The following is a 25,589-nucleotide window of genomic DNA, read 5'->3' on the forward strand; positions in this document are numbered from 1 at the left end:
TATACAAAAATTTTAATTTATGCACTAAAAAGATGTTTTAAGAAGCAGTAAGAAAGCCGGTCCAAACATGATCTTAATTATTTTAATTTAAAGTTTTCAATAGGATTCTTATGATTAAAACTATATGCAGATAAAAAAAGATCAATAGAAGAGTGGTTGAGATAGATGAAAGATGAACGGGTTAGTCAATCACTATCAACTATAATGGACAAGGGCCCAACACCACCTTTCTTTCATTCCAATCTTTATTACTATTTCATTTGTTTTGAGGTTTGAGCACTACTTAGTGGTTTGTCTTAAAAAAATATCCTCAAAGATAGAAATTTTCCCTCTTTTCTCTCCCTCACAAATAACTATTTTGAGCTTCTTTTTCTTCATTTAATGGAGAAAAAGAATGGCTACACACAAGATGGCACCGTTGATCTCCATGGTCGGCCGGTGCTTGCGGCTAAAACTGGTCGATGGAGGGCATGTGCTTTCCTTGTAGGTATGTTGAAGTAGATTTTTTTTTTTTTCATTTAATTGTTGGGTGAAATTTTAAAATCATTTGATTTCGAATTTATATTCTGTCGAAATAATCAATCACTGAAAGAATCACAAGGCAATTATTGTTTTTTTTAGTTAGATTCTATGTATAACAGGTAGTTTACTTTTTTCCGATAGAAATGAACAGCTTGGTGAAGCTTTGGCACTTAATATTTTCCTCTAATTCTGCCATAAACCATTATTGTTGGCTTACCATTAACTCTGCTACTAAGAATTTGATAGGTTTGTATAAAAATATATATAACTCGTAATCTTTGCTGGAGATTTTTTTTTTTAAACTTCATCAAATTTTATGACAATAACAGATCTGCTAATGATACTATTTGAGCTCATCTCAATGCAATTCTACAAAGAATTTCTCAAAAGAATTTTTCCCGTAGAGTCTTATTTTTTAAATAAAATTAAGTGTTGAGATTAACGCATGCTTTTGCAAGTTTATTTTTTCTTTTATTTTTTTCAATAGAAATAGAAATAGAAATATATATATATATATATATATATATATATATATATAATTTTGTCTCTAATAAATTGCAATACTTAACAAGGAGAGTTTGGAAGTTCAGATCAGATGGGGATGAGATTCATTTGAGTGCTATTGCTTTATTGGAGTTTCTGCTTTTCGTACATTACTAATAAGAAATCACTGTTTTCATGTGTGGCTTGCAATTATTTGTAAAATAATTTTATAATTTTAATAAAAAATTTATTTTTAAAAGTTTTAATAAGTATTTTAATTTTTCTTATTCTAAAAATATTCAACAATAACTAACATGCTTTAATAGATATGAGTACACAAAATTATTTTTGTTATAAATATTTTTAAGATCAGTAAATAAATTATAATAAAATAAGATTATGATTTTTTAAAAATAAAACAATAAAAAATTACCCAAAGGACATCCTAACTTATTTTTCTTGTGGGATGATGCTCTTCAAACAACTTATCTCAAATATATATATATATATATTATTTATAAAATTAATATTATTTATTAAAATTTTAATATATGTAGATATATAAAAATTACTTGGTATGTAAATATTACCACATTTATTACTATTTATTTATTTATTTATTTTTTGCTGTAAGGGAATGATCCTGCTTACACTGGCCGTGTGGCTCAAAACCGTACGGCCAAACTGCGAGAAGGGCGAAATCTGTAACAAGGCAGCGCCATCTGAAATCGCATTCTTCTTCTCCGCTTTGTACATGATAGCCATAGGCGCTGGAGGCACAAAGCCCAACATCTCAACCTTCGGCGCCGATCAATTCGATGAGTTTGAAGGAGAAGAGAAAAAGCTGAAAGTGTCCTTCTTTAACTGGTGGATCTTCAGCTCCTTTACCGGAGCCCTGATGGCTACCACTGGGCTTGTATTCGTCCAGGAGAACCTCGGCTGGGGTATAGGCTACGCGATTCCAACTGCAGGGCTTATTTTCTCTCTGATTATATTTTATGTGGGAACGCCTAAGTACAGGCACAAGGTGTGTCGGAAGAGTGGGATTCCGGCGAGGGAGATGGTTAGGGTTTGGGTTGCAGCCTTTGCGAATTGCCGGCGGGAGTTACCGGAGGATCCGAAGGAGCTGAACGAGATGGAGCCCCGGCATTACTTGATTGCTGGGAAGAGGAGACTAACCCACACTTCGGCTTTCAGGTGAGCTATTGCTCTTCTAGGTTTTCTTTATTGCTGGCCCGCAATCATAGAGCAATATATTTCAAGCTTTACTGAACACCTTTAGACTTTTTTTTTTTACCGAACACCTTTAAACGTGTTTATTTTTTCTTAATAAGTTAAAACCCATGAAAAAGCCTACTCGTTAAATAAGAAAATATTACATAGTCATTAGAGGGGACCTTCAACAGCCTACTGCTCAGAAGAGCTACAAAAAAAAAAAAACTCAAAAAAAATCCTAAGAATCGAAGGTCCCCTATGCTAACAAGTACAAAGATACCAAACAACATTCTAGGACTGCAAGATGACAGCACCAAAAAAGAAAGACTATGAAATGGAAGATGAGCACAACCTTTCTCCAAAAAATAGAGCAGAGCCTCCACCAGCATAACCAAAATTTGAACCTACAATGATGATCAAGCACATAGGAGAACCTGCCAAAATAAATGCCAAAACTAAAGAAACAAATGATTAATACTAAGGGAACTATTCAATTCACAAATCAAGCAGGAATTCGAGATACTCCCATTGGTATAATTAGGCAGGAGATAATATTGCCAAAGAATGATAACACCATATAAGCCATTAGTGACGCCCAAAATATTCTACTTAGAAATCAACCACTCGGAAATGAAACCAATGATAAAGTGAAAACCATTAAAACAGAAAACAGTATGAAAGGATAAATCAACACGAGTTAAGGTCTGGCTGCCAACATCCAAGAACAAAACATGGGTCCAAAAAAAAAGAGCTCAGAATCTGGCCGCAACCCTCATGATTAATACCCCAACGCAGCTCAAATCTAAACCCATAATAGCACAACAACAGAGAAAAACATGAATAAAGATAGGGGAAGTGATTGTCAACCAATCCACCCTCACAAACACAAAGCCAACAGACCATAACATCCAGCTACCAGAGACCGTCAACAAATAGCATAACCAACAAAATCCATAGCCCCCCAACTTGTTAACATTAGGGACAACCCGCCCAACAAACAACAACTTTAGACACCCGAAAGCTCTAGAAAAACTAAGCAGATGGGTCAACCAATCCACCGAACACTTTTAAACGTGGAATAAAAAAAATGCTATGATTAGGTAAGAACACGTTGACCCAATTTTGGTTCCAATGAGCTTTAAAAAATGATGAATTATTTTTTTAATATATTTAAATTATATAAAATTATATGATTTGAATTTCTATATAATGTAAAAATATTGAATATATTTATTATAGAATTTATAATAAAATAATAAAATAATAAAATATAATATGCAATAAGTAGAACAATTATTAAAGAAGACGAAACAAAAAATTTCCCCAATACACATCCGTCGGTAAAAATCTATTAAATCAAGCATAAGTCTTAGTATATATATTTGAATTTAGAAATTTTTGTTCGACTTAGGCTTTATTTGAAACATCTTTTGACCAATATTTTTTTGTTGTTTTCAATATATATTCTTTTGTACTAAAAAATATTGTAGAAAGAACTCAAAAAGATGTCTTAAATGAAACCTTAATATCATCTATATCCTATTTCTAACAAATTTATATTCATCTTGACAAGATAAAACTAATGAGCTCAAAATCATTGAATTCTTATATTATTAAGACAACTAAAATATTATATTTTAGTATATTTTCCAGAAAATAAAGACAAAATAGAGGTCAACAACATGTTCTAACTTTAGTGACACCTGATGGAGATGTAAGGAGACAAATTCCTTATCAAAAAACTAAAATTTTGGAAAAAGACAAAAAACTAATAAGAAAACAAAGACATTCACCCCTTCGAGATTTTCTCCGAGATAAAAAAAAAAACTAGCCTTAAGCAGAGATGCACCATGTATTAATTCTATTCACCACCCCAAATTGAGGTATGCAAATTGATGGGTAGCGTGTGTGATGGTGCGCAGAATTGTTAGATATGCATGAAATATATTTATATTTTCTTTGATATAAATTCCCACAAAATAACATGTACATTTCAATCAAATAATAAAAGTGATGTAGAGAGTGTTAATCTCATGAGGAAGTGTTCTGCTACAATGCAAACATGCTAATATTGTCTAATTGAGCTATAATGTTTAGCCTACACCATGAAAAGTTGGTTTAGATTCTGTCCTTTCTAACAAATGCACATGAAATATACACTACCATTAGGTAAAGTGTTTTGAACTAATGATAGTAAATTTTCAAAGCTTTCCTAACTAAAGTCTCTTATGTTGGGTGTGAATCAGAGCATATGCATTCTTTGATCTCCATTGAGCTTTTAAGGAAGTGAATGAAGATTTATGACCCTCCGATAGTTATAATTTCTTTATAAACTTTAGAACATTAAATATGTGATATCTATGTATGCAAGAGTTTCATTTCAATAATTCTAATTATTTTAATATTCCTTCATCAATATAATATATCTCGCAATGTTTTAACTTTACACATGGCCATTACTTAGATTAAGTTAAGTACAAGATATATTGAAAATATCCATTAATTCATTAAAGTACAAGAGACTACAATATTAATTACTAAGGCTTCCTATCATTAGCCCAAAATTAGAAGTGTAACTAGTCATTGAATAAAATGAAACATAATAGATTTTATTGATTGCTATAGAAAGAAAATATAGAGGAAATAAGTTTATTAGATTTAAACGAGAATTTGGCTTTTAATAGGACACAATGGAGAAAAAGGATTCATGTAGCCGACCCCACGTAGTGGGATAAAGGCTTGATGTTGTTGTTGTTGTTGTTGTATAGAAAGAAAATACAAAGACAAACTTGTAAATAAGTAACAAATGAATAGTAAAATTTTACTCTCCACATTCTTTTGATTGCTTGCTTTCTCACAATAAGGTAGGCTAAGCACTTTAATTGGTTTCACTTTCTCTCTTCTAGTCCCTCTTAGACTTGACTTTAAGGTGGCACTATAATTAAGCACTGATTACTCAATAGAGTGACTAAACTTACTAAAAATGATATAACTCTCCTAAAGATGACAAAATCTCTTTGCAAATAGATTGAAAAACTATTTATATCAAGTATAGAAATAAAAACAAGCATCGTGATGCTCGACATGATGGTGTAGTCGTATTATAATATGAACTATTGCCTCGGTGCCTCTAAGTAGGCTTCGCTATGACGTTAGACTAATCTAACGTGGTTATTGACTGGACCAGTATATTGTTTGGTTGATTCTTCGTAGCTTCGCATTTTATCAACTGCTCCACCGTGGCATTGCATAAGTGTAGTTCCGAATGTGTAATCTGATACTGTGGCATTGTGAAGTTTGAAGCTATGGTGCTCAAATTTACTAGGGGAAAACACGCGATTACCGTCAGATTTTCCGGCGAAAAATTATGCTTTGGTAATGACGGCGCATGTAACGGCGCATTGGTGCGACGAAAAATTTGCGACTTATTTTCCGGCGCATATAACGCCGGATTATTTCCGGTGTCATTTGCGCCGGTCTGTGCGTCGGAATAAACCAATGTCTCACGTGTTCCGACGCATGTTACGGCGAAAAATAACTGGCGCCATTACCGACGGATTAGGCGCCGGTGTATTTAAACTCAACGAGTTTAATCCGGCGCATTATGCGTTGGAACTGGTTCTCGATACTCCGATGATGTGATGTAGATTTCTAGCACTACGACATTATGATGCACTGCAATGTGACCTTGGTTCCGTTGGGGCACTATTTTTTTTTTGAGGCTCGAACACTACAATGTCATGATCTAACATCAGGGTGTTCTAAATGCAGCAATGCTGATAGTTTGAGCGTTGGGATGCTGGTTCAACACTTGTGATTTTTCTCCTTTTGTAGAGACATTACTATACAACATCATCTCAAAATAATAAATTTCACATAATTTTCACTTAATAAATTCCCTCATATTAAACTCTAGCTTGTTGTCAAGTACTTTTGTAATTACCTATTAACCTACTTTATTAACCCAAATCAAATTTGATAATTTAAAATTAATTAAAATATAATATAATACACTACCATTTAGATGTGAACTGAAATGATCAAATTGTTGCAATTCTAATTTAAAAATTCATAAGTAATCATCCTAATAAATCATCCTTTTTAATATTCAAATTTAACTCCTATACTACAAGTGTAAGTACATTGTTGACTACTGATTTTAGAGTTGAAAGTATTTATGCCTATAGCTAAATTATAAATTCATTCTAAACTCATCATCATCATATATATATATATATACATATATATATATATATTAGTTTGTTTACCTTCCCCAATTTGATTTAAGTATTAGAGTTCTTTTAGAAATATGGCTATATCTGATACAATTTTTATATAAAGTAATCATTTTTGTTTTCTTTTCTTTCTTTTGATTTGTTTGTTTTTTGCAAGTTTTTTTTTTTCAAACATATTCGAGTACCACGATAATGATTTTGAAAATCTTATTTCCTTCATCCATCAAGAAAATTTAAATTGAATTAATATAAGAACTATTATAAGCTCACTAATTTTATAATGGAGTTTATAATTATTTTCATAATTTAGTTTACACACTCTCTTTTTCTAAACTTAAATATTTAATCTTGATACCATTAATCAAGGCTTGATTGTTTAGAACATATTTGAAGTTCAAGATGAGATATTTACTTCAATGCTTTCTTTACATTATAGAAAAATCGTTCATTACCGATGGAAATTTCCAGCAATTAGCATCAAATTTTCGGTAATTTTACTGGCTGTTTTTTGGTGGTTTAACAACTGTCGATATATACCGAGTAGGAAATGTATTATGGTGGTAATTTTTCCTAGTGATTTTCCCTCGACAACTTCAGCCGAAAATTATTGGACCCAAAATCATAAGTAAATTGCTAGAAGATTCCAGCAAAAATATTGCTCGCAAACCACCGATCATTACCGGCAGTTGTATATGTAGTCAAACCCGCTGGTCTTTCCAGTGGCCAAATTGCTGAATAGACACCAATTATTACCGGTGGCATAATTAAAAAATTGGTGATGAATTATTATCATCCAGTATCAAAGTTTTTGGCGGCTAAATCACTGCTTAGCTGTTAGAAACCTATAGCAGTTGTCTATGATATAAATCAACCTTTACATTATCGGGCTTAATGAATGCTTTATTTTCATGCTTTTGGCTTGGACATCTAAACATTCTGTCAGACTTAAACGAAGGTTTTTGACACGTGGATTGAATAACAATCTCAACTCCCTCCATAAATTCATCTGTCAATCATTTTCGACTCGATAAAAATTTGTTATACATTTAATATCTCTTTTCTTGGATAGTCGTTTGGTTGTTAAAGCAAATGTTGCATACATAGTTGTGAAATAAATTATTAAAGATGGTGCAGTCTTAAAGGTGTGATAAATGCTTCAAGGTAGGAAATACATGAATCTTTTTTCTCCCTTATGTTAGATTAAGAGTCAAATTCTCTTTTAGATCTAATAAAGAAAGTTTATTTCTAATATTTTTTAACCAAGTTTTTTAGGTCTACCTTTGCCTTTCTTAACATAGGTTAAATCTAATACATCTACTCTCCTAACCGGGTCATTAGAAGGCCATTGTTTTACTTGACCAAACCATCTAAGGAAACTCTCTTTAATCTTATCTTCATCTAGAGCTACTCCAACATTTTCACATATATGCTCATTCTATAGTCTACCTGAGCATCCTCATATCTGCAACACTTAACTTAGTATTATGCTTCTTTTTTAATGGCTAACATTCTACACTATAAAGCATAGCATGTCTCACCACTATCTTATAGAATTTTCCCTTAAGTTTGAGGGGTGTTGCGAATTTGATTTCAGGAAATATGATTATGATGATATCAAAAATTTCTGATTTTCTACGACTGTCATGCCTACTAACGTTTCAGGTCCACAAGATCAAATTGCAAATCGAGTCAACTCAAGATTGAGTTAGCCTATAATATATGTTTTGTGTCTTTGACCATTTCTTGAGTCAATTGTAAATGATGTGGCTCCTGATGCTAAGTAACATTGCACACATACACTTGGGAAAATATTATGTCTGATTAATTAGAGTTTTTTTTATTTTGATCACATCGTCCGGGACGATCCAAAAATCATCCTAGACGATTAGTTAAAAATAGAAACTCTAATTAGAGCATTTTGGTTAAGGTAGTCCAATTAAGTGAATCATTCGGGACGATGGGCTCAAATCAGAAAGAATCAACTGCCATATCTATTTAGGCATCTTTTATTTTTGGACATCGTCCTGGATGATGCAGTACAATTATGCCTAAATTAATCTGATAATTAAGAAAAGCAATTAAGGTTTAATTGCTTGATCATATTGTCCTAGTCGATCGTAGGATCGTCCGAGATGATTAGTTAACAAACCTTAGTTCTTCCTGGATAATGTACAATCGGCCTGGTTCCATTCAGGGCGATACTCTGGACGATATGTGATGTTTTGAACAAATCATCACGGACGATCGTGAGATTGACCCGGACGATCTAGTCAATTTTGCATCGTCCAGACATCCATTCAGGGCGATGTCTTAGACAATATTCGTAGTTTTGTACTAATCATCCTAGACGATAAAGCAATTTTTTTATCATCCAGACATCCATTCAGGGCGATGTGCTGGACGATATTCGACGGATTGAACTAATCATACAGGATGATATACTATCGTCCTGGACGATATGAACATATTATTTTCTTATCGTCCCAAATCGTCCTAGCTGATTGAGTTAAATTTATACTGATCGTACATGACAATATTCAAATTATCTTTGATGATATTATCGGTTTATTGCAATTAAGAGCTATTCTGAAGCTCTCCTATATAAGACCTCTTATTTTATCCAAGAGTGTATCTTTTGCTGTTGTTTTGACCTGAGAGAGCCAAGAGGAGAGGGAGAGTAAGGGGAGAGAGAAAAGATCTTGTGAGCAGGAGTTTGTGAGATATTTCACAAAGGTTGCTCCAAGCAATGATCCGAGTCGTCTTCTCCGATCCTCGTCCTTGGTTCCTTGGGGGTTCGAGAGAGGTCTACTTTAGCAATTGATCGAAGTTCTCTGCCTGCTTCAAAAGGAAGCGAAAGGAGTCAGGTTCTCTATCTGCTTCAGGAGAAAGCAAAAGGAGTCGAGTTCTCTGCCTCACCGGTGTCGGTGGAAAGGAGGTTTGTACAGGCTTCTCCGCCATGCTGTGGGGATAAAAGGAGAGACACTGAGTTTAGTGCAATACTTGGAGTGTGCCTCCGGGGAGTGAACGTAGGTCAAGTTGACCGAACCACTATAAATTTATGTGTTCTTTATTACTATTTTTTCGCATTTAATTTTCGCACTTTTATTTTCTTTGTGGTGAATTTTGGGTTTGTTTGAGTTTGTGTTTTGATAGAATTTTTTTTTTAAAATAACAATTCACCCCCCCCCCCCCCCCCCTCTTAGTTAGCTTTGGGCTAGTTCATAAGGGTTTAACATACATAACAAACTTTCATGGGGGACTTTTCTATCACACAACAAGCCTTATGTATTCCTCCACTTTAACCATCCAACTTGAATTCTACTGATAATATCCCCATCTACTTCAACATCACTCTGAACAATTGATCCAAGATATCTGAAATATGTACTCTTATTAATGACTTGATTTCCCAAAGTCACAATCCCTTCACTAGGTCTATTACTACTATAATCACACTCCATGCATTTAATTTTAGATCTACTCAAGCAAAAACCTTTAGATTCAAGATTACTTTCAACTACTTCTCTAGTCTTATCAATAAGAAGAATATCATCAGCAAAAAGCATACACCGAAGTACATCCTCTTGCAAATGTCTAGTGAGAACATCCATGACTAAAGTAAAAATATATGGGCTTAAGGCTAAGGAGATGCATGGAGATTAAAAGGCATGCATAGTTTGAGCATAATGATTAAAAAAAATAACTAAGGAGATTCATGAAAATCCCCTTCGGGTAAGGCGGGCGAGGGAAAATCGGCTATGTCAAGGGGTTGACGGTCAAAGTCAGTCCGACGAGGGCGGAAGGTTGTGGCTTCTCTGGAGGAACAGAACAGGCAGGCGACGACCGAGGGTGAATTTTGACGAGAAAAATGTGGGGAGGGGTTCTTTTTTAGGGTTCGTTTTGGCATCATCGGGGACTAAACCGTTAGTAAAAATCGACATGAAAACATAAAACTAGCGAAACATCCTGCACTCAAATGAATGTTGTAAGTTCGGACAGTATTCAGTGAATTTCCTATAGTGTTAGTTGATTGATATAATTTTCAAATTAAGAATTATTATCCTTTGTTCATTCAATATAGCACCTTGGCTTAGTATTTTTCTTAATTATAAATAAATTTTAAATATAATTTTTAAATTGGCTAATTTAGCAATCAATGTGCAACAACTATGGAAAGGATAATTTTAATAGTTAAGTAGTGCAAGGACTTTTTCTTAAATAAAAAAAATTAATAACATAATAATAATAATAATAATAATAATAATAATAATAATAATAATAATAATAATACATTCATAATTAGCAAAAATGGATATAACTAAATTTTAGAAAGAAACTAAACATATGCACTACATATCATAATTAGGTTTCCTCCCATCATTGCTAAGGTTTTAGTTTTCTACCCGACTACGCTAATTAATTTTTTTGAGGATAAGCCAAATCAGTTATATTTCTCAAACGATCTCTATCTCCTCTTAAATAGTGCTTTAATCTTTGATCATTTCTTTACAATTTGTGAAGTCTTTTGATTCTAAATTTCTACTACCCCAAAGAAAAATACCTTAGTAATAATGAATAGACTCATGACCACCTATACTTAAGTTTTCTTGGAAATAATTTTAATCTTGAATTAAATAATAATACATCTTGTCTTGAGATAAATTCTTTCTCAAGAAGCTTATGATCTTTCCATCTTTTTATTTTATATTTATAAATTTTAATATTTCATAAGCATCATTTTTAAATTCCTCCAACTCATTCAACTGAATTAGCTTTTTTTTCTTCTGATTAAATGACATTATAATTTAGCCCTTAACTACCCAAAATGTCTTATGTTCCATTTTTAAGGGAAAGTGGCAAGCTTTACCAAAGACTACGCAATATGGAGACATTTCAATTGGTGTTTTAAAAGAAGTTTTATAAGCCCATATGCATCATCCAATTTCATTGCCCAATCTTTCCTATCTAAACTTATAATTTTCTCCAAAGTCTTTTTAATCTTTATATTATTGATTTCAGCTTAACCACTAGTTTAGGGATGATACACTATTGCAATTGTATACTAGATACGAAATTTAGTTAATATTGCTTAAGCTCTTTTATTACAGATGTGACTTCCCCCATCACTAATTAAAATTATCGAAATTCCAAATCTAGAAAATATAATTTCTTTAAGAATTTAACTACTAACTGAGAATTAACTTAGGGGTTGCCACTTCTGTCTATTTGGATATATAGTTAACAACAATCAAAATGTATTTGCATCCATAGGACTACACAAATGGACCCATGGAATCCAATCTTAATGCATCAAACATCTCTAATTCCAAAATATAACTTAAGGGCGTTTTATTTTTTCTAATAATGTTGCTTACCTTTTGACATCAATCATACTTTTTAACATACTCATTTACATCTTGAAATAAGGTAGATCAATAAAATCCATATTACACAATCTTCAAAGCAGTTTTATATCCTCCAAAATGGCCTCCATAATGTGAATCATGTCATTCTCTAATTATAGGTTCTATTTCAACTCCCTCTCTACCATTATCACCAAGAAGAATTTAATCAACAAAAAGGCTACAACAAGATACATTCTCTTGCAAATGCTTAGTGAGAATATCAATAGCTAAAGCAAAAACATACACCAAGATACATTCTCTTAGAAATGTCTAGTGAGAACAAATATAACAAAAGGAAAAGCATATACGAAGGTAACTTTTTCTTACCAAAGAGGCAAAGGTTGCAAGTTTGGCAGCGGAAGTCGGCCTGAGAGCGAGTGCGGCGACCTTCAGTAACGGAATAGCGACGACTTCTCTTACGAGAGGCGGCGACGAATGTCGGCGATGAACGGCGGCGGGGAACGTTGGAGAACTTCGGTGAGGAACAGGTCATGTTAGCGGAAGCTCTTGGGCGTGAGTGGTGGTAATCGAAATGTAAAGGCAAGAAATGAGGAGGAAGGCCGTATAAAAACCAAAATAGGGCCTTTTTTGAAGACCTTACCGTCGGATATTACGATTGTATGGTTGCCGACGTATAATGCGTCAGTAATGTTCCATTGATTTTAAATACGCTGGCGTAAATTATGACGGTAATTCCACCGGTATGAATTGGTGGAATTACCCGCCGGTAATTAACGGTGGAATTACCGTCGCAATTCTTTAAGAACCCACAAAAGAACACACCAAAAATACGCCGTTAATTTAACGACGGCATTTCCTTCAGAAAAACTACTGTTACATTATCGACATTTATTCTGCCGGTTCAGCCACTTTATTTCCGGCGGATACCTATCCGTCGGTATTTGGTTGTTTTCCTGTAATGTCTTCTAATGATTTGATCATTACAAATTTTAAGTATGACTCATCCTAAAAGTAATATTTGCCATCTTTTTGAGTAAAAGGTAAAACAAATGGATTCACGCCCCTAATAATGAAATTTATAAGATCAGCATACCAAGATAATGTACTTAAATGCAAAGTAAATAGTTGCTCATTAAAAAAACTTCATTAATATCATTTTCGATAGATGAATATTCTTTAAATATAAGTCTTGAAATATGATCAACAATCTAATTTTCAATATTTTTTCTATCCAAGATTTTTAAATCAAATTCTTGTAATAAAAGTATACACCTAACTAATCTAGATTTGGTATCCTTTCTTTTCTTTAAAATTTGATAGCATAATGGTTAGTATACACTATAACTTTTGTTCCAATCAAGTAAGATCAAAATTTAACAAAAGCAATGACAGTAGCTTGAAGTTCTTTTTTAATAGTTATATAATTGCGTTATACAATATTCAAAGTTCTAATAACATGAAACTATCATGAAAATTTTATATTGCTTTTAGCCAAGAACAACACCTACAACAAAATCACTTGCATCACACATAACTATAAAAGACAAAGACCAATTCGGTGTAATAATAAGTGCAATGATTAAATTCTATTGCAAAGTTTTAAAAACATTAAGACATGTAGTGTCAAACATAAAAGGAACCTCTTTTTCTAATAAATGACATAATAAATAAGAGATTTTTCAGAATTGCCCTTTAGAAATCTTCTATAAATTCCTACATGTCCAAGAAAACTTCCAATAGCTTTAATAGGAGTGGAAGGTGTCAAATTTTCTATAACATGAACCTTGACCTTGTCCACCTTTAATCCTATCTTTGAAATCTTATGTCATAGAATAATCCCTTCTGTTACCATAAATTGACACTTTTCATAATTTAACTGTAAATTTGTTTTCATTCATCTTATAAGTATGGTGGTTAAATGATCAAGACAAGAATCAAAAGTAGCCTAAAAAATAAAAAAGTCATCCATAAATATTTCAATAAATTGCTCAATTAAATCTAAAAAATGGGACATTATATATATATATATATATATATATATTTGAAAAGTAGCAAGAACATTGCATAGGCCAAAAGACATTCATTTAAAGGCAAATGTCTCATAGGGATTGGTGAAGGTGGTTTTGTCCTGGCCCTCAGGTGATATAGGAATCTATTCGTACTCTAAATATCCACTTAGAAAATAGTAGAAAGAGTGTCCTACCAACCTATATGGCATCTTATCAAGAAAAGGTAAGGGAAAATATTCTTTTTAGTGACTTTGTTCAACTTTCTATAGTTTATATAAATTCTTCAATATGTGAATGTCTTAGTGGGAATAAGCTCATTATGTTCATTAGATATTACAACTAAACTACTGTTCTTAGGAACACAATAAATAGGACTTACCTAAGCACTATCAGAGATATACTACTTAATATCTACATCAAAATATTTAAGTATTTTTTAACAACTTTTTTCATAGATGGGTTTAGTCTTTTTGGAGGGTCAGCTTCTAATAAAGAGTTCTTCTCTATTAAAATCCTATGCACACAATTTGAGGGGTTAATTCTTTTAATGATAGTAACAGTCCATCTAAAATATTTCTTATACTCTCCTAAAACCCTAACAAACTTGCCTGCCAGTTCTTTTTTCAAACATGTTGAGATTATGACATACAAAGTTGAATCACCACCAAAATAAGCATACTTAAGATGGTTAAGAAGGGCTTTAGCTCTAAAATGTGTGCTTCCTCTACAGATGATCTTAAGATCTACCCAAAGATGAAGTATCCAAGACTTCATATCTCTCTCTAAACATTCGAGAAGTGTGTCCAACAAATTGAACATATTCTTTTAAACCCTTACAAATTTCCTCCAGAGATTCATCCAATGCCTCTTAAATTATCAGTTCTTCCTTAAAACTCTCAACAATAGTTAATTTCAAATCAACCCTAAAATAACCTTTTTTTTTCTTTTCATTTGGGGATTTCATAAAATTTAGCATATTAATAGCTTATTGATTTTGCACTCTCATAAACAATTCCCCTTTATGAACTTAAATCTTAGCATTACTAGTTGTTAAGAAAAGCCTCTCTATGATTATGGGTATCTCCCTATCCTCTTTCATATCTAGTACAATGTAATATATAGGGAAGATATACTTATATACCTTAACAAGAACACCTTCTACCATCTTGTTACGATATGTAAATGATCTTTCAACAAGCTGAAGGGTGACAATGGTGGGTTGAACCTCTCCTAAACCTAATTTATTGAAAATAAAGAAAGGCATCAGATTGATGCTAGATCCTAAACCACATTAGACTCTCCCACAAAATCTATCACCTATAATCATGTGTATTGTGGAACTACCAGGATCCTTTAATTTTTCAGGGAGCTTCTTTTGAATAATAACATTGCATTCCTCAGTTAAAACTATAGGGATTTTTCAGGGAACTTCTTCCAACCTGGATTCTATGTGTTAGAGTAGGAATTATTTTATCTTCTAATCAAATTCACATTTAAAATCCCTTGAGCACTATTATTATAAATAATATTCAAATCATGCTCATCCAATTGCATAGCTGATTCAAATCCTAAACTCACTCCAAGATTATCCTACTTCATAGACACGACTGATACGTGAGTTGTCAAATTTGATAAATCATATGACTCATAGACACTGGCTACTTTCTTATGATTTACTCTATTAGAAGGCCACTAAAAATTATGTATTGACAACTCTTCTATTAAGGCATAAACCTCTTCAAAATGTTTTGGCATAAAAGAACCTTTAAATATAATATCAATAATGGATCTAAGGGATCCTACAAGCCCATTATAAAAGAAATGAATCACCAACCAATCTCATAAAGCATGATGAGGGCACTTTCTAAGCATCTCCTTTAATCTTTCCTAACTCTCATAAATTGACTCTCCTTCAAATTGAGAAAAAAGATTTTAAACAGTTCCTAAGCTTGGAAGTGTTAGAAAGTGGAAATAGTTAGCTAGAAATTTAAGTGCCAACTCATTTCAAGTGGTTATAGAGCCTAGGGTAAGAAATTCAATCACATTTTAACTTTGTTCTTTAGCAAAAATAAAAACAAATAAAATCTAATAGCATCATCATTGACACCATTATACTTGAATGTAAGATGAATTTCTAAGATACTAGTTAAATGTAGATTGAAATCCTCAATAGAAGTTCCCCCAAACAAGGAATTTTGAATCATCTGAAAAATTATAGGTTTAAGCTCAAAGTTATTAGCTTAGATTGTATGTTGGTTTATACTATAATAAATTCTATCTACTACATAATTAACATACTCCTCAAGAGGTCTAAGATGATCTTGATCTAAATTTCATTCAATCATTCATGATCCTTGCATATTTTTAGATTTTCTATTTTTTGTAAGGTTCTTCTTGATCTCTAAATCAAACAAGGGCTCCTTATTAGATCAACTATACTTACACCAATCACACAAGAATGAAAAAAATAATTTAAATTAAACTTGCAAACTAAGTAAAAAAGTCTTTTTTTTTTTTATTTGGTCACACGAATAAGATACAAGATACAAGTGGGATTAAATATGTAGCTCTTTCAACAATGTAGAAAAAATTACATGATAGTATGTTACTTCCCTAACAACAGTGCCAAAAGTTTGATGGTGGGTGTTGGGCAGCATGTTTGATGGTGCACAGAATAGTCAGATGTGCATGAAATAAGTTTATATTTTTTTTGATGTAAATGCCCACAAAATAATACAATTGCACATGTTGATCAAGTAATAAGAGTGATATAAGAGAGTATTGATCCCACTAGAAAGTGTTATGCTATAATGCAAAAGTGCTAGTATTGTCTAATTATGCTATAATGTATATCCTACCTAATGAAAACAAGGTTTGGATTCTATCATGTGTAACCAATGTAAAAGAAAGATAGGATACCAGTAGGCAAACTATTTTGAATTAATGATAGTGAATTTCTAATATAAGAAAGCTTCCTCCAATATCAGAGCTCCATAAAATCAATCATTTCAAGCAAATAAGTACAAATATAATTGTATTATAATAGAGACATAAATAATCAAGTTCAGAAATTTGCATAATGCTTCATTGGTAGTCAATAGATTAAATAATGAGTAAAAATTCATTAGATTATTAGAGATTATTCATAACATTATTTCAAAGTCTTAAATGTACTACAACATTATTTTCTAGGGTTATAATTTTTTTTTAATTATTAAAAATATAAAACTTTTAATTTACCTAATGGAAATTTTTCAAGAATATTCTAAAATATTTAGAATGCTTGTATCTATAATAAACAAGAGGGTATGTAGTGAAAGTTTAATCGACTCCCTATTTTTACAATAAAAATTAATTATTTAAATTAGTAAAGCTTCAATATTTTTGAAAATTAAGATAGATAGAATATAACCTATCTCAATCTAGATAACTATCCTAATTAGCCCATAATATAAAATAGACCAGACTCATCCAAAACTGTCTTTTTTCCCTAGGTGGCAACTTAATGGGGAGAAATGATTTCGGCAAAGTAGATTTTATGTGGAAAATGATATATAAATAAAATATTGGCCTAACATCATTGCATTCCAGACATCGGCGCCACTAAAATGATCGAAGTAATTTTAAAAAGAATGAACACGTACGAAAGCTTGGTGCATTAGTGTATGTAACTACACATTGCATTAATGGGTATTACGTACCTCATTTTCTCAAAAAAAGTCATCCTCGATATTTTAAAGCTTAGATTAGGAAAAAACAGACTATGATATACTGTATAATCTCATATTCCTTCTCTCAAGTAGCTTTTCTTTTAATTTTATGCTTCCATTGTACCTTAACCATTGAAATATGCTTAATCCTTAGTCTTCTCACATGTTGTCCTAAAATATTTTATAGTTCAATTTAATAACTCGAATTTCTATGTGCCTTAACTTCATCTTCAAATACTCTATTTTTGGAATCAGAAACATATTTTATTAGAGTTTACACATGGACTATGTTGTGAATATTATACATATACTCGAACAATAGAAATCTATAGGCAGGCTTTCTGAAAATTTCAAATAGTTTAACATAACGTAAACTCAGCTTCCCTTCCATTCCAAATATGTTGATTCCTTTCATCAGCCAGATTTTCACATATACAAAATCTTCAACATGAATTTTCATTGCTCGATGTTTTGTATCTTAATATTGTTTTTTCTTGTCTTCCATCACTTTTAATCTATATCTGATTAATTGAATATTTTCAATGGCATCATTTACTAAGGTTGACCCAATTAAATAGCTTTCTCCCATTTTTGTTTAAGATAGCAGGCTCTACACTTCCTGCCATATAGTTCATCATAAAGGGACATGCATATACTTGACTAAAAACTATTATTATTGATACGTCATCAAAAAATTATCTTGATCGGGCACAAATCTCGAGGCAAAATCAAGTTGGAAACTTCCAACATTAAAATTGGAATCATCTGAACTCTGATTTCAGTAAACTTATAGTAAAACTAAGCATCTTGAAAATACAAACCCAACGACACCAAATTCGACTCAATCCAAGCCCGAATCAGTCCAAATCAAGGACCCGAAGCGTTCTTGGAAAGTTCAAACCACAATTTTGATTACCAAACGGTTTCCAAACATAACAAGCTTATACTCAAATCGAGCGGCTCGACAAGACGAATCCAACGAGCCCAAGATTATTGAATTCCGACATCACTAAGACATTCAAATGTCCATCAAATGGTTCATGATCAAGGGATTCCACATCGGCTGTCCATTCAATCACTCCCCATTTACCCTTGATCTCTCACCTATTTATGGGTCATGCCATTCCTAAAATCTATAAATAGAGCTCCCTCTCCTCTTGAAAAAGGAGGCCTAAGCCTAAGGGAAAAAGAGAGAGATCGTAGATCGCTCTTGCTTCCTTGCCTCCTCGACCACCGTCGAATTTTTGGCTGACCACCGCCAGAGTTCCATCGAACCACCACTGGTCCACCACCGTTGGACTTCTGTCGGACCACCGCCTGACGTTGTTGCTCTTCCAGACCACCACCTGACGCCCTGTGCTCCGCCGGACCACCGCCTGATGCCCTGCACTCCGCCGGACCACCGCCTGACGCCCTGTGCTATGCTGGAACACCGCCTAACGCCGTTGCTCCGTTGGACCACCGCCTGTCGCCCTGTTCTCCACCAGGATACCACCTAAGGCTCGAACTTCCACCGAACCATCACTTGAAACCTTGTGCTCCACCAGGACACCACCTGAGACCCGGACTTCCGCTGGACCACTACTTGAGACCTTGGGCTCCACCAGGCCACCACTTGATGCCCAGAGTTCTCCCAGAATTCTACCGACCTCCATCACCAGACAACGATCTTTCTAAACTTAGTCTCTTGCCGACTACGGTCCTTCTAACCTTCGTCACCTACTATGGTCCATCCGACCTCCATCACTATTCAACGATCTTTCTGACCTTGGTCTCCTGCGAACTACGGTCCTTCCAATCTCCATCACCAGACAGCGGTCTTTCTGGTCTCCATCCTGCCGACTATGGTTGTGTCGACCAAACAAATATGTTTATATTGTAACTCCCACCATGTAATGCGCTCTATATGATGTATATTTTTGTCATCAAGCCAAGGCCTTCTCCCAAGGAAGGGCCTCATTTATAATCGACTGCAAGTACTAGTGGATTCGTTCAAACTGGGCCAGGTCCCATGGTTTTTCCCCCTTTTTAGGTGTTTTCCACGTTAAAACTCTGGTGTCTCTTATGAACGCTTCACCCTCTCTCTTATCTGATTGTGTGATGGATCTTCGTACAATGCTAAGCCGTTAAACTATATATTTCTCTATCGCCGTGAATACTCCAGGACGCAACAATTATAGACAAACCTGATAAGATGAATATGATTCTCCCATGTATCTCTCGTTGAAGTTCATATCATATAATCTTAGAATATCTTCCAATGCTTGAATAATACTCTTAGCTTGAATAATACTCTTAGACTATCTATTAATCTGTTGATGAAAGTTGTACTTAATTGTAGTTTAGTGCTTAGACCTTGTTAAATGCCTCTCTACATCCTAGAGATAAATCTATCATCTCTATTAAAAATTATTACCCTTACTACTCTATGCAATCAGTTAATATGTCCTATATAGACTTATGCTAATTTGTCATTTGAATCAGCTTGTCCAATCTAAATAAAGTGTGTAGACTTCATCAAATGATCTAGTACAACCTAGATGGCATCTTTCCCTTGCTTGGATCTAGGAAATTCCGTAGCGAAATCCATTGTTACTTCTTTTAATTTTCACTTTGGAATAGATAATAGTTGCTAAAGACCTCCCGATTACTGATTTTATGCTTTCACTAGCTAATAGGTTTCACATTTAGCTGCAAAACTTCCAAATTATATTTCAATCTAAGAAACCAAAATATATCTTTCAAATAACTTTACATCTTACTTCTCTCCAAATGTACAATGTAACCTGAGTAAGGTTTTTCATGTAGAATTTCTCACCTAAAATCTTTAAAACTTGAAACGCATAGGCTATCCTTATAGAAGATGATCCCATTGATTTGATAAACAACTTAAAATATTTTATATCTATCTCTAGGATCCCTGGATTCTTTTTGTAGAATGGTTGAATAATTATCTGAGATAAGAAACTTGAATATTGATCGATAGAGGTAACCATTTCCAATTTTAACTTTTTCACATCCTGAATAAAAATAGTCATGGGAAGTGAGTAGAAGGCTCGACATCCCAGTTGACTTCCTATTTTAAGCATCTGCCACTATATTTTTTTTATCGAACTGATACTGAATAGTTATATCATAATTCATAATTAGCTTTAGCAACCTTCTTTATCTTAGATTCAAACCCTTTTGTTTAAAAAAGTACTTTAGACTATAGTATTAAGTAAAAATCTCAAACCTAACTCTGTACAAGTAATGCCTCCAGATCATCAGAGAAAATACAACAGCGACAAGCTCTAAATTATATGTTGGATAATTTCTCTTTTGCAACTTCAATTTATTGGAAGCATATATTATGAAATTCTCATGATGCATCAGAACTCATCTTAATCCCTTCAGTGAACTATCATTAAATTCTTGAAATCCCTTTGTACCTTATGGGATAATCAAAATTGTATTAGATTTCATATAATCCTTCAGCCTATGAAAGCTCGCCTAATAGTCAGGTATCCAGATGAAAGCTTTGACTTCTTTGTTGGTCTCATCATAGGTGCAAAAATATGTTAGTATCATTTCACAAATTTCTTATAATAACGAGCCAAGCCAAAAAAAACTCTATACTTCAGTTATGGTAATAGGTCTTGGCCAATAAGCAATAACTTAATACTTTAGGGGATCTAAAGAAATGTCTACACGTGCCATGGAAATAATATATATTACTGATCTGATCTAAGTACCATGTTTGTGTTTTGATGATAAAAAAAATTATTCTGTCTGATATTGCTTTATGTTATTTCTGTGATATTGTATTTTGTTATGTGTGTTCTAACATTTTGGGAATTCAATCCTCCAGTCACATGCAATTCTGATTAGCTCAAGACTGGGTAGACTAGGGTTATAGTATTTAATTTTTAATTTATTATATAAAATTTTCCTTTCTTGAGTCATATCATATATTTGGGTGGATATCTTTGCTAAGCAACTTTGCACACATAGAGGGGGAGATAAAAATACTTTTTTGAGAGAGTCTATTTTTTAAGTAATTCATATTGTACGATTTTTCTTTGTACTTTACGATATGTGTATCATATTGTATGCTTGTAATTCATACCGTATGATTTATTGTGCTTTGTAAAACCCTAGCTTCCAAAGTTAAGAAAGATTCTAATTATGTACTTATCATACAATATGATTTGGATCGTACTGTACGACCTAATTAAAATTTTTCTTAATTAATCTCCTAATATCAAGCAATTAAATCATGGGAAATTATTGTGATTAATCGTACTGTATGAAATAGTTCGTACGATACAATTGCTTGTGTATGAAATTGGTCGTCCCTTGGAACATGCCAAATAAAATCCATGATTTTTGTACTGATCGTACCGTACGATGTCTACAGTGCTGGAGGATCACCTGTATACGAAGTTGGACGTCCCAAGGATCATCCCAAATGAACATAAGGAATTTTTTCATATTGTATCGTTCAATTATTGATCATATTGTGCGATGTCTTATAAAAGTCGAATAGTTTGTTTGAACAATCTTGCTAGATGACTTTGAATTGAACTGATCGTATCATACGATATGTCTATCATACTGTATGAACAAAAGACGGATGGCTTGGAAATTAGAATTTTTTTAAGCCCTCTTTTTAAGAATTTCTAACACTCTTGTTAGATATCTTTTGTTGCTCTATCTTCTTGAGAGGGTGCTTGATGGAGATGAGGGCTTAGTGAGAGAAGAGAGGGAGATTTTGTGAGGGAGAAGTTGTGAGGGGATTCACAAGGTTGCTCCAAAAAAGAATCTTTTTTAGTAATTATAAGCGTCTGTCTGGAATCTCTGTGGCTCCAAAGAAGAAGTTCTTTAACAAAGATCATTTTTTACTGCTTTCTAAAATGACTTTTTATTAAAAAAAATTATCATTCAACAAATTTTGGTATATAAACTGCTTTAAAAAGTAGTAAGAAAGTTTTCTCAAATGAAGCCTAAGTCTCAAAAAGTGATATGGATGGATATGTGATATGCTAAAGGGTATAAATGAACTTTTAGAATTAGCTATACATTCAAAGGATTGTGACATGATAAGACATTGAATCACCCATGATGTCATGATGTGATAACACCTATTATGCAGAGGCGGAACTACCTATTATTTTCAGGGGGGGTGGCATGAATCAACGCGCGCCGCTCTTGTTTGTCGGGGGGGGGGGGGGGGGGGGGGGGGGCAAACTTATAAGTAACTGTTGACAGATATGTTGGGGGTCCAAGGAGGCAGCGCCCCCTAGTGGGGTTCGACCTGCCTGGTCAGGTTGCAGGGTCAAGGGGCAGCGCCCCTACAGGGGTTTCCGGGGGCAGCGACCCCGGAACAAATTTTGATTTACTATTTCTCTTTGTATAATATTCATCATTCCCTGACAATAACACCTATACCTAATGTGTTTAATTAACCATAATATTTCAAAACTTTTAGGGGGGCAATTGCCTAAAGACCATAATATTTTAAAACTTTTAGGGGGGCAATTGCCTAAAGACCATAATATTTTAAAACTTTTAGGGGGGCAATTGCCTTAAAACCCTTATAATAAAGACTAAAACATAGATTTATGAACAAATTATTTAAAAAATCATTTAAAAAAATTAATTTTAGGCGGTGGGGGCAATTGCCCCCCCTTGGACATAAGGGTTCTGCCCCTACTATTATGCAACCATCATGTTTTCTATGACTTTTGAATCCTTACCGGCATGTTGGGTACTAGAGGCATATTTATAGTACTATCTTGATCAACATATAAAAGAGGAGGATTGTATTAAAGGTTCATTTCTTTTTGTTTAGATCATGGGTTCTACTTCTTTTTTAAATTTCATTATAATCAAAAGAGCTCATACATGCTCTAGTGGGCATAAATTGAAATATTATTGCATGTGATCTCTTTTATATCCCTCTCCTTTTCTTTTCTTATTGTTAGATACTTATTCACACTGATCCAAGTGAGCTAATTCAGAGACTCCCACTTTGATTTCCTCCTTTGAGTCTAGATGGGGGAGCTTGAGCTCGAGTCTAACTCGAGTTTATATTGATGATTTTTGCTCATGAACTAGATGCTTGATTTGTACGCATCCATTAAAATCAGTGAAGAAGGAGATCTATACCCAAAAACAAAAAAAAACAAAAAAATAAAAATAAAAAAAAATTCTATTAGAGTTCCAAAAAGATTTGTTTCTATTAAGGTGATTCTATCACTTGAACGCATTAACCTTTTAATATTTGAACATAAGATATTCATTTATTTTAACAAGAAAGAAGTATGATTTTTTATTCAGATTTCAGGAAGAAAGCCATTATTATGTAATCGGATATTTAATTTGCAACTTCTAATATATTAACCTATACGTAGAAGTATTAAAATATATCAGTTCATAGGCTTTGATTTCCACAAAATATTAAAAATAATTAATGTAATTACAGGTTTCTCGACAAAGCTGCACTCAAAAGCGGCGATCGCCTGCTGGTAAATCCCTGCACGGTGACCCAAGTGGAAGAGACAAAGTTAGTCCTCGGCATGGCCATCATCTGGCTAACCACTCTCATTCCCTGCACAGTCTTCGCCCAAGTCAACACCCTCTTCGTCAAACAGGGTACTTCGCTCAACCGCTCACTCGGCGACGGCTTCCGCATCCCCGCCGCCTCTCTCGGCAGCTTCGTCACCATCTCCCTGCTCCTATCCACCCCTATATATGACCGTTACTTCGTCCCTTTTATGCGCCGCCGCACCGGCTGCCCGCGTGGCATAACCCTCCTCCAACGCATCGGCCTCGGCTTCGCCTCCCACATTCCTGTTACCGCCGTCGCATATTCCGTCGAACTCCATCGCATGCGGGTTATCAAAACCCATCACATTACCTCACCAAACGCCGTCATACCAATGAGCATCCTCTGGCTTTTGCCTCAGTACGTTCTTCTCGGCGTAGGCGACGTTTTCAACGGTATTGGATTGCTGGAATTCTTCTATGACCAATCGCCGGAGGACATGAAGAGCCTGGGCACTACTTTTTTTACCAGTGGGATTGGAGTGGGGAATTTTTTAAATAGTTTTTTGGTGACCGTTGTGGATGAGTTGACGAAAAGGAGATCGAAGGGGCGTGGGAAGAGTTGGATAGGTAATAATTTGAATGATTCGCATTTGGATTATTACTATGCGTTTTTGCTGGGGTTAACGGCGCTAAACTTCGCTGCTTTTGTGTGGCTGGCTGCAAGGTATGATTATAAGCAGGAAGAGGCGATGCCTGATGAAGGGAAGATGGAGAGCAGAGGAGGCGATGAGAGCTCGGTGGCCGTTGGCGGGGCGGCACTGTAGATGTAAACGTGTGAACATTTTCTGCTCGTGTGGTTATAACAAGTCTTCAAGGGAGTGTGCTTGTGCTGTGGTTTAAATGATTTAAGTAATTGATGAACACTAATTAAATGGATTAATGTTTTTCTATAATCAAATAAATATAAGTTTTATTATTATGTTGATAGGGTTGTAAACAAACTTCACGTCTGACAAACCACTCAAGATTGGGCTCGATAAAAGTTCGTTGTTGATTGTTTAATTAAGCAATCAAACAAGTTTGAAAGTTTTATTAAGTATCCGATGCAAGCTCTTGAACATGTCCGATATGAAGCTCAATAAGAAGTTCATTAGGAGCTCATGAATATACTTGACACATCATACTTCATATTTGACCAAAATTTATCAATTTTTAAGTAATCGTATAATATGTTAATGTTGCAGCTGTCAAAATATCCGATATACAAGACATACGTCAAGCCATTTTAGTTTAACCTTTATTTTTCTAAAGCATTTTTATTTTCTTCTTATATTTAATAATCTTCCTCAGCTTTTCCTTTATAATAACATCATGCATTATTACTGATCTGTCATCAAACGGTCACTTGAACGAGCAGGAATTTAAATGCATACTTGAGTTAAAAAAATTAAATTAAATTATTCATGATCATTTAAGTTGTAATGTTAGCAAGCTTATAGTCGAATTGAATGATTCAAC

The 25,589-nt window shown here is 33.7% G+C and overlaps 1 protein-coding gene across 1 annotated transcript; it reads left to right on the top strand.

Annotated features, from left to right (window-relative positions):
- The first annotated feature begins 277 nt into the window (after positions 1–277).
- Positions 278–25,050, top strand: LOC110110907 (protein NRT1/ PTR FAMILY 5.1). The gene is made up of 4 exons (XM_020842568.2): positions 278–487; positions 642–688; positions 1,640–2,202; positions 24,007–25,050. The coding sequence occupies exons 1-4, from the start codon at positions 382–384 to the stop codon at positions 24,893–24,895; spliced, it is 1,605 nt and encodes a 534-aa protein (XP_020698227.2). The 5' UTR covers positions 278–381; the 3' UTR covers positions 24,896–25,050.
- The last annotated feature ends 539 nt before the right edge of the window (positions 25,051–25,589 follow it).

This window comes from Dendrobium catenatum, unplaced genomic scaffold (genome assembly GCF_001605985.2).
Source record: "Dendrobium catenatum unplaced genomic scaffold, ASM160598v2 fragScaff_scaffold_1007, whole genome shotgun sequence".
In the NCBI taxonomy this organism is placed as follows: domain Eukaryota; kingdom Viridiplantae; phylum Streptophyta; class Magnoliopsida; order Asparagales; family Orchidaceae; genus Dendrobium; species Dendrobium catenatum.

What these genes read in the sequence shown, in the direction of transcription:
- LOC110110907 (XM_020842568.2), top strand. Translation starts at nt 382, where the DNA reads ATGGAGAAAAAGAATGGCTACACACAAGATGGCACCGTTGATCTCCAT. An exon ending in GGCATGTGCTTTCCTTGTAG is followed by an intron (nt 488 to 641) that starts GTATGTTGAAGT and finishes TATGTATAACAG; the next exon opens with GTAGTTTACTTTTTTCCGAT. An exon ending in AACAGCTTGGTGAAGCTTTG is followed by an intron (nt 689 to 1,639) that starts GCACTTAATATT and finishes TTTTGCTGTAAG; the next exon opens with GGAATGATCCTGCTTACACT.